The sequence below is a fragment of the Lipotes vexillifer genome, unplaced genomic scaffold, assembly GCF_000442215.2.
Source record: "Lipotes vexillifer unplaced genomic scaffold, Lipotes_vexillifer_v1.1 scaffold670, whole genome shotgun sequence".
Taxonomy (NCBI): Eukaryota; Metazoa; Chordata; class Mammalia; order Artiodactyla; family Lipotidae; genus Lipotes; species Lipotes vexillifer.
In genome coordinates this window covers 742780-753827 of record NW_006778108.1, presented here as the reverse complement: position 1 = coordinate 753827, position 11048 = coordinate 742780, and the positions used below count along the sequence as shown (strand labels likewise).

The window sequence follows — 11048 nt, the reverse complement described above, 5'->3', positions numbered from 1 at the left end:
GCGCCCGTCTCTGGAGCTCCTTTAGGCAGCGCTCTTAAAACCCCTCTCCTCGCGCACCAGGAAACACAGAGGGAAGAAAACGTCTCTTGCCTCCTCAGCAGGTGCAGACTTTTCCCCGGACTCCCTCCGGGCTAGCCGTGGCGCACTAACCCCTTCGGGCTGTGTTCAAGCCGCCAACCCCAGTCCTCTCCCTGAGCTCCGACCGAAACCGAGCCTCAGCTCGCAGCCCCGCCCGCCTCGGCGGGTGAGCACACAAGCCTCTCGGGCTGGTGAGTGCAGGTTGGCACTGATCGTCTGTGCGGGAATCTCCCCGCTTTGCCCTCCGCACCCCTGTTGCTGTGCTCTGCTCCGCGGCTCCGAAGCTCCCCGCTCCGCCTCCCGCAATCTCTGCCCGCGAAGGGGCTTCCTAGTGTGTGGAGACCTTTCCTCCTTCACAGCTCCCTCCCACTGGTGCAGGTGCCGGCCCTACTCTATTGTCTCTGTTTTTAATTAATTTTTCCTTTTGCCCTACCCAGATACGTGGGGAGTTTCTTGCCTTTTGGGAGGTCTGAGGTCTTCTGCCAGCATTCAGTAGGTGTTCTGTAGGAGTTGTTCCACATGTAGATGTATTTCTGGTGTATTTGTGGGGAGGAAGGTGATCTCCGCGTCTTACTCCTCCGCCATCTTTCCACCGCCCCCCTCTCACTCGCTCTTGCCAGAGCCCCGGAATCACAACTAACTGCTGAACAGTCGTTGATAGGAAGACACTGGAGCTCACCAAAAAAGATAGCCCACATCCAAAGACAAAGGAGAAGCCTTTGAGATGAGAGGGTACGAGAGGGACAATCACAATAAAATCACGTCCCATAACTGCTGGGTGGGTGACTCACAGACTGGAGAACACTTATACCACAGAAGTCCACCCATTGGAGTGAAGGTTCTGAGCCCCACGTCAGGCTTCCCAACTTGGGGGTCCGGCAACGGGAGGAGGAATTCCTAGAGAATCAGACTTTGAAGGTTACTGGGGTTTGATTGCAGGACTTTGATAGGACTGGGGGAAACAGAGACTCCACTCTTGGAGGTCACACACAAAGTAGTATGCGCATCGGGACCCAGGGGAAGGAGCAGTGACCCCATAGCAGACTAAACCAGACCTACCTGCTAGTGTTGGAGGGTCTCCTGCAGAGGTGGGGTGTGGCTGTGTCTCATGGTGAGGACAAGGGCACTGGCAGTAGAAATTCTGGGAAGTACCCCTTGGCGTGAGCCCTCCCAGAGAAGACTCAAATCAATAAAATTAGAAATGAAAAAGGAGAAGTTACAACAGACACCGCAGAAATACAAAGCATCCCGAGAGACTACTACGAGCAACTCTATACCAATAAAACGGACAACCTGGAAGAAATGGACAAATTCTTAGGAAGGTATAACCTTCCAAGACTGAACCAGGAAGAAACAGAAAATATGAACAGACCAATCACAAGTAATGAAATTGAAACTGTGGTTAAGAATCTTCCAACAAACAAAAGTCCAGGACCAGATGGCTTCACAGGTGAATTCTATCTAACATTTAGAGAAGAGCTAACACCATCCTTCTCAAACTCTTGCAAAAAATTGCAGAGGAAGGAACACTCCCAAACTCATTCTTTGAGGCTACCATCACCCTGTGATACCAAAACCAGACAAAGACACTACAAGAAAAGAAAATTACAGACCAATATCACTGATGAATATAGATGCAAAAATCCTCAACAAAATACTAGCAAACAGATTCCAACAACACATTAAAAGGATCATACACCACTAACAATTGGGATTTATCCCAGGGATGCAAGGATTCTTCAGTATACGCAAATCAATCAATGTGATACACCATATTAACAAACTGAAGAATAAAAACCATATGATCATCTCAATAGATGCAGAAAAAGCTTTGACAAAATGTAACACCCACTTACGATAAAAACTCTCCAGAAAGTGGGCATAGAGGGAACCTACCTCAACATAATAAAGGCCATATATGACAAACCCAGAGCAAACATCATTCTCAGTGGTGAAAAACTGAAAGCATTTCCTCTAAGATCAGGAGCAAGACAAGGATGTCCACTCTCACCACTATTATTCAACATAGTTATGGAAGTCCTAGCCATGGCAGTCAGAGAAGAAAAAGAAATAAAACGAATACAAATTGGAAAAGAAGAGGTAAAACTGTCACTGTTTGTAGATGACATGATACTATACATAGAGAATCCTAAAGATGCCACCAGGAAACTACTAGAGCCAGTCAATGAATTTGGTAAAGTTGCAGGATACAAAATTAATGTGCAGAAATCTCTTGCATTCCTATAAACTAATGATGAAAAATCTGAAAGAGAAATTAGGAAACACTCCCATTTACCACTGCAACAAAAAGAATAAAATACCTAGGAATAAATCTGTGTAGGGAGACAAAAGACCTGTATGCAGAAAATGATAAGACACTGATGAAAGAAATTAAAGATAATACCAATAGATGGAGAGATATACCATGTTCTTGGATTGGAAGAATCAATATTGTGAAAATGACTATACTACCCAAAGCAATCTGCAGATTCAGTGCAATCCCTATCAAATTACCTATGGCATTTTTTACAGAACTAGACCAAAAAATCTTAAAATTTGTTTGGAGACACAAAACACCCTGAATATCCAAAGCAGTCTTGAGGGAAAAAAATTGAGCTGGAGGAATCAGACAACTCCTTGACTTCCGACTATACTGTAAAGCTACAGTAATCATGACAATATGGTACTGACACAGAAACAGAAACATAGATCAATGGTACAGGATAGAAAGCCCAGAGATAAACCCATGCACCTATGGTCAACTAATCTATGACGAAGGAGGCAGGGATGTGCAATGGAGAAAAGACAGTCTCTTCAATAAGTGGTGCTGGGAAAACTGGACAGCTACATGTAAAAGAATGAAATTAGAACACTCCATAACACCATACACAAAAATAAACTCAAAATGGATTAGAGACCTAAATGTAAGACCAGACAGTATAAAACTCTTAGAGGTAAACATAGGAAGAACACTCTGACATACATCACAGCAAGATCTTTTTTGATCCACCTCCTAGAGTAATGGAAATAAAAACAAACATAAACAAATGGGACCTACTGAAACTTAAAAGCTTTTGCAAAGCAAAAGAAACTACAAAGAAGATGAAAAGACAACCCTCAGAATGGGAGAAAATATTTGCAAATGAATCAACGGACAAAGGATTAATCTCCAAAATATATAAACAGCTCATGCAGCTAAAATTAAAAAAACAACCCAATCCAAAAATGGGCAGAAGACCTAAATAGACGTTTCTCCAAAGAAGACATACAGATGGCCAAGAGGCACATGAAAAGCTGCTCAACATCACTAATTATTAGAGAAATGCTAATCAAAACTACAATGAGGTATCACCTCACACCGGTTAGAATGGGCATCATCAGAAAATCTACAAACAACAAATGCTGGAGCGGGTGTGGAGAAAAGGGAACTCTCTTGCACTGTTGGTGGGAATGTTAATTGATATAGCTACTATGGAGAGCAGTATGGAAGTTCCTTAAAAAACTAAAAATAGAATTACCATATTACCCAGCAGTCTCACTACTGGCCATATACCCAGGGAAAACCATAATTCAAAAAGACACATGCACCCCAGTGTTCATTGCAGCACTATTTACAATAGCCAGTTCATGGAAGTAACCTAAATGCCCATCGACAGATGAATGGATAAATAAGATGTGGTACATATATACAATGGAATATTACTCAGCCATAAAACGGAACGAAATTGCCTCATTTGTAGAGACGTGGATGGATCTAGAGACTGTCACACAGAGTGAAGTAAGTCAGAAAGAGAAAAACAAATATCGTATATTAACACATACATGTGGAACCTAGAAAAATGGTACAGATGAACCAGTTTGCAGGGCAGAAATTGAGGCACAGATGCAGAGAACAAATGTCTGGACAACAAGCGGGGAAAGTGGCTGGGGGGTGGTGGTGGTGCTGTGATGAATTGGGAGCTTGGGATTGACATATATACACTAATATGTATAAAATGGATAACTAGTAAGAACCTGCTGTATAAAAAAATAAATAAAATTCAAAAAAAAACCAATGCCCCCAGAAAAAGATGTTCATCACTGCTAGTCATTAAGGAAATGCAAATTAAAACCACAGTGAAACACCATTACACACCTATGAGAATGGCTAAAATGAAAAAAGCACTCACACTTGGCAAAGTGCTGATGGGGTTGGAGAGCAAATATACATTGCTGCCGGGAGTGCGAAATGGTGCAGCCACTCTGGAGAACAGTTTGGCAGTTTCTTACCAAGTAAGTATACACTCACCATGTGACCCATCAGTCCCTCTCTTGGGTGTTTACACTAGAAAAGTGAAATTTTCAGTTCACACAGAAATGTCACACACTGGAAACAATCCAAATGGCCCTCCAGCAGTGAATGAGTAAATAAACTGTGGTATATCCATACCATGGAATAAGTCAGCGATAAAAATGAAAGAACTGCTATTGATACACCAGTAACTTGGATGAATCTCAAAGGCATTATGCTGAGAAAGAGAAGCCAGTGTCAAAAGATCCATTTATGTGATGTTCTCATAAAGCTTAGGGATAGTGGACAGATCAGGAGTTTTCAGAAGTTAGGGGTGGGAAGAGGTTGTGACAGCAAAAAGCACGGAGGGAGGTTTCTGGACTGGGAGAATTGTTTTGTGTTCTGATTGTAGTGGTGGCTGCGTGAATCTAGACCTGTGTTAAAATTCATTGCATTGTATACCAAAAAGTCAGTTTTACTGTATGATAATTTTTTTAAAGTAAAAGAAAACCAATTTTAATGAGTTGGAATTTAGTTGAATATGAAGCCTCATAGAATTTCCCATCTCTGTTTCTGTTGAATATAAAAAATTTTGAGCTGCTGAGTATAAAAAATTTTGAATAAAAATATTTTTGGTGTATTAAAAAAAAAACCCAAACCAGAAAAACACATAGGCATAGGAAACCCAAGGGTTGCAGATGTACTAGGGTGCTGGCCCATGATGAGGGCTGGGTAGGTGACAGGGTACAGGCAGCAGGGTTGCAGGACAGAGGGGGAAAAAAAGGGAAAGTGAGAACAATGAAAAATTGAAGGGCCTTGCATGGGCCGGTGGGAGTGTGCCGTGCAGAGAATAATAGTGAACAAGTTACATCTGAGACCGTTTGTGTGATTCATCCACGTTGGTACATGGAGTTGTAGATCCATTTATGATCATTGCTGTATTGTATTCCATCATACAAGTATGTCCCAACTCATCTGTTCTATTTTTGATGGGCTTTTTGGGGCTATTAGTGCTGCTTTGGACTTTCTTCTGCCTGTCTTTTCAAGAATGTCCAGATGCATTTCTGTTAGGCTTATACCTCAGAGTGGAGTTGGTGTGTCAGAAGGGGTACATTATGTTCGGTTTTAGTAGATACTGCCAAATAATGTTTAAAAGTTGTTATACCAACTTATATTAGTATATGAAAATGCCAGTTCTCGTTGCTGCAGGTCCTTGCCAGTACTTGGTATTGTCTATTTTTCATCGTAGCCACTCTGTTGGAGCTTCATGGTATCACAGAATGACTAGTTTGCACTCTTCAGATGATTCATGAAGTCGAGCATTTGGATATCTTGTCTTTTCACATGTCCTCTTTTGTTGTATTTCAAAGCAGACTGCTGCTTTGAATTTGGCAGAGAGAAAATGTTAACTCTTCCCTCTTGAATGTATCTGAAGATAACAAGAAAATTAAACAATATAGAAATGAAATAAGCAAGAACAGTCCAGGAAACAAAGACCACAGTGAGTAAGAGGAGGTGGAAGGATGATGGATTTCTCATGGTGTAGCTGGAGTCGCAGATAAACTTTAAATAATAGCGGGTTAATGGAAGTGTCGTTACATGTAAACGTTGAAGATAGATACATCTCAGAGAGGGTCACAGTAAAACCAGGTGATATGGTGTGTGTGAGAATGGGCAAAGGCCTACCAGGTAATTCAAGGGGAAAGAGAGCAGTGCAGAAACAGCATGATGTGAGCCTTAGAAAAAGCACTTTATCATGACAGAGAGTGCAATTCATAACTAAAATCAAATAGGAAGTCAGCTTTCATAAAAGAAAAAAAACCCAACACGATTGTAGGAAATGGCAGGAGACAGAGACCACACACTCGCCATGGGGAACATTAACTTCTCTGTCTCATTCCGTGAGTGCTTGCCGGGACAAAAATAAGTGAGGACATAGCACATTTACATGACATCATGGAAATTTGCTCTAATCAGTACGAACCAGGAGAAAAGATTGCCGACTCATGCAACAAAAGCCTACTTCCCTTATTATGAAAAGAGCTTCTATTAAAAAAAAAAGAAAAAGAAAGATCACAACCTGACAGAAAAATGAACAAAGTATGTGAGCATAGTTCATAGAAAAGAGAGTTCGAACTGGCTTCTAAACATGTGAACATGTGCTTACTGTCATTTGCAATACGGTCAGTGCAGGTCTGAAGCAATGAGTATATACATGCACGTAGATACGGAGAACATCATCAAGCTCTGTCTTTTACTGCGTGGACATTATAACCTCAAGGAGATGTCCTTTCCACCCATCAGCTGGGAAGAGATAAAAGACTTCATCGCCCAGTGTGTGGGCACAGGTGGGAGACATGAGGTGGCTGCCTGTTGGTGGCGTTGATGTTGCTGAAGTTCTGATGTGGTTTTCCTCTTGGTTTAACACAGGAACTTAATCTGATTATTATTTAATCCTGAACATTTGTCTTCTAAACAGACACCTTGCAAGGAGTAATTTAATTGGAAATGTTTTAGTGTTACTAAAGATGTCTTTTAAAAGGACTTAGGTAGGTCTTTCTTTGCATGTGCCCCAAAATAGTAGTCTGTATGCGTACATTTAGTCAGTGATTGTCTCCTGAGTTGATGACAATGGTCAGGATGTTTCGGCTCTGCTTATAGACGAAAAACCCTAACAGCAGTGTCTGTACAATTAGCCATGTTATAAAGGGGTTACTGATTGTTTTGCAAATTGTCAACCATCTAATAAGCAATGCAGTAATAATAACACCTGCCACTGGTACTTCGGTGGAAGACATTTGTTGAGTACCATCTGTGTACAAGATGACCCTCGAGCTGCAGAGGGGCAGGGATGCGTTGTGGTGATGAGTTAACGCAGCTTTTTTCCTTCACTCAGGATGACTTTCCTTTACGAAGGGTTAACTAGCTGGCCTCCTTCTCTGTAAACCAGGTAAAAGTGGGATGCCAGCTTCATCACCAGACAGCATCTCTAATGATAACAGTGACCCCTAACAGGTGAACTGCAGCTACATGAGGATGAACTGTATGTAAACCCCTGTGAGAAACCGCAGCTCGGGGTCTCCCCGTGGATGATGACTCTTGTTACTGGGTTTGTCCCTGGTGGGTCCTGGAGGTTGTGCCTCTGGTGTTGTTACAAGAGACGCTACCTCCTGTGGGGCCTGGGCTTCTCAGCCAAGGTGGGCACCATGTGCCCGTTTGAATCTGGACCCCTCAGGAGGGTCAAAGGCAGTAGCTCCTGGGCTCGGCTGGGACCCTGCCCTTCCTGCCGCAGCTCTGCTCTCTGCCCAGCAGACAGATGCCAAGCATGGCCTACTGTGTCTTGTGAGTCTGAATGTTTAACTGAGCCTAAGATGACCACCTCATGGTTTATATTTGTTTGAATAGAAATTGAAAAGTAAATAATAATGAAAAAAATGTGACAGCCTCTGCGAAGGACACCTTGGCAATTAAAAAAAAAATCATACATATAGATGACTCACATATGCCCTTCTAGGATTTTGCCCTCTTGATACACAGCCACACATACTGTAGGCAACTGGTGTAAGATGGTCACTGTAGCTTCGCTGGTAAAGCAGAAGATGAGAGAAAAGTGCATGTCCATTAAAAGGAAAGTACGGACATCAATTGTAGCATAGCCACACAATGGAGTATTCTACAGTGGAATTGGAATTGTTAGAAAGAATGAAGTGGACTTACTTGTACTGAATTTTCCCCAAGATAGTTTGTGAAGTGAAAAAGGCAATGTTCAGAAGAGTGTTCATGCTGTTGATGTTTAGAAAAACAACACAAACATGCTCGCACAAATTCTGGGCACAAATATGCCCAGAATAACTGCACATTTACATAGCAAATTGGCTAAGAGAGGTCGCCTATGGGGTGGGGAGGGAGGGAGACCCCCTTCCTTTTTTTCTTGTGACATTGTCGGGAGCCCCGTGTCCCTGCCTCTCAGGTTATGAGTTACAAATGCAGTTGGAGCCCCCGTGCGCCCCGCCTGGTTGTGTTTGCCTCTCCCGTCTCTGCCTGTGTTGTCCCCCCAGGGCAAACCTGAATTTGACGTTTATCATTCTCATGTCAGTCTTTATACCTTCGCGGCACGGATAGGGAAATGGACACACAGGTTGTGGTATAGTCACACTGTACACAGGATGTGATCCAGCGGTGATGATAAAGGAGTTTTCATTTGCACGTGTCAGTGTGGATGAATCTCAGGAGCATGTGGTTGAGCAAGACTTATGCTTCTTTCTTTTTGAATGTGTACTTTGTATCCATTCAAAACAGACGAATCCTTCAGGATCTAGAGATTTAGACTGTGTTTGATTTTGATAAAATGTCAGTATGTTACATGTTTTTCTTTTTCCTTCTCTTTGCTGATTTGTGTTGCAAATGTAGTTTTACCAGGGTACCGTGGTTTTGAATATTATGAGAAATGAAACCCATGGGTTAAAGATTTAGTGATGATTGACACTTTTTTGGGGGCGTGTGGGACAATACTTCTTAGCTCTGTTTGATAGTTTATTTGGCAATTCTGATAATTTACAATATCGTGGCTGGGTCCTTCCTCTAGATTACTGCTGTTCACTAATTGATGCTGTCTTTTTTGGTTTACATTGTAGATTGCCCTCTTGGACTCTCCCACAGCCTTAAGCATGGAGGAGAAACTTCAGCAGAATGAAGCCAGGGTAAGTGATACCTTGACTTGTTATTTTTTTGAGAAAATCATAGCTTTCACTATTTTAAGTGCATACTTTTTAGTACTTGCTGTTTGAGACTCATTTTGTTTCTATATGACACTTAACGCTCCGCCCGCCCTCACCCCATTTTTAAAGAAGCACAGCAGTTGACTACCTGTGCATTTCATGTTCTTTGTGACTTAATAAATGGGATTTTTCTGGCACACGATGGTTAACAGCCACTGAGATTCACATGTGGGCTGTCCCACACGGCAGTGAGGCAGCCCCGGCCTTCGGGGGAGGGAGGCCGTGTTCACAGTGGTGGTCCCCATAGCCTTACCACGACCAGCGTGGAGCTTTTTGTCATCCTTTTACTTTCCAGAGGGAGGTGCAGCACTTGAGGAATCACTGAATACTCCGAGTAGATGCTTAGTTGATCTTAAGCGAGGTGGGATTTGAGGCGGGGGTGGGTGTTCTGGGCTGAAGCCACTGTTTGTGTGCTGGTGCTTTTTCTGAAAACTAGTTTCATGGCTGATCTACTTCTATACTATTTTTGTTTAAAAAAAAATAACCCTCTGTAAAAGGAGAAACAGCATTAATCACATTGTTGGAGTGGATTTTGTTCACTGTGCTGAATGGTTAAAACAGATTGAGAAAGAAAATTGGATTCTGTTGGTAAAGCTCTTTCAAGAACACACAATATTGAAGATATAACTTGGGTTGTAGTTAGGAACTTGTTGACACTTCCCTGGATAATTATGCTGATTAATTTGCTGATAATAGCATTAGTGAAAACATTAGTCTCTTAATCCCTATTTTTCTCTTGACATTTTGTATTTTAGTACTTTAGATTCTCATTTTGAGGGCTTTGAAATGTCTGCATAGTCTTAAATTGTTTCTTACTAATAGTTTTCAGAACTACCTAGCAAGTTAATAGAAACCAATAAACATTTTAATCTGAATGCATTATACCTGCTGGGACAGAAATGACTGCCCCTCTTGTTCATAACGTTTTCTCAATTTTCATCTAGTCTTTGCCGACCTTTTAAAATTGTTTGCCATCTGCTTGGCTATAAATCTTATCAACTGGTCACGTTGTTAGAGGTGGTATCAGACTTTGCAGTTTTAAATTAATTTCATAAATGAAGATTATTTGGTTTAAGTTCAGTAGTGAAAGAAACCCAAGGCATACTTAACGATTTGTTGAAAGCTAGATTATTTGATTGAATTGGAAAAGGATTAATTGGCTTGCGTTTCTTCAGGGAGAATTTATCTGTTTGAAATGCCGAAGCGTTTATTGTTAAATGCTTTGTGTTTCTCAGATAAAGTGCCAAAGAGTATCTGTTAACTGATTATTATAAATTAGTAAATTCATCACCCCAGTCTTTTCCCCTTCTGTAGGGAGAGAAGGCGTAAGAATATTCCCTCTCTGAAAGCTTTTCCAAAACAAAAAGCCCGGTGACTTTTCTTGCTTTAGAGGCTGTGGGGCTGGCATCACTCAAGTGATGAAAGGAAGGCCTCCTTGCCTAGCCAGTACAAATGAGCAAAAATCAGAGTTAGAGAGGTTCAGTTCTGTTTATTTTGTTTGTTCCAAGAACATGATAGGTTTGACATTAGTAACTAGTTAAGATATTTTATTGAAAACAGTGGTAACGTAGAACTCCTGTAGTTGTTTGAGGTAAATTGAGGGGTAAAATGAATGCCCATTGAATGAATTCAGGTGGGTGAGAGGTGTTTTGGTTTTGCTCTGGATAAACCATCACTCCAGTTCCTCTATTTCTTGTCAGTAACGAACGTGGTCTTTCATGGAGGTCGCTGACCCACGCCCTTTCCATTTATATTACTTAATGGCCTGTGGGAAGCATCTTCCTCTTAGCAGTGAGAGTATAATCCAGTGTATTCTGTGCCTTCACTTTGACCTGGTTAAATAGGGTAACTTACTGGTGGGAAGACCAGTCAGTTGAACTGGGATGGTGTCTGCTGTTGGATGGGTAGGAGGCAGGAATGGT

At 41.8% G+C, this 11048-nt stretch overlaps 1 protein-coding gene across 1 annotated transcript in view; it reads left to right on the top strand.

Annotated features, from left to right (window-relative positions):
- Positions 1 to 11048, top strand: part of KIF16B (kinesin family member 16B) — a 277180-nt gene that overhangs the window by 30510 nt on the left and 235622 nt on the right. The window contains exon 10 of the mRNA XM_007451451.1: positions 8983 to 9048. Within this exon, the coding sequence (XP_007451513.1) occupies positions 8983 to 9048 (66 nt within the window). The remainder of the gene's footprint in view (positions 1 to 8982; positions 9049 to 11048) is intronic.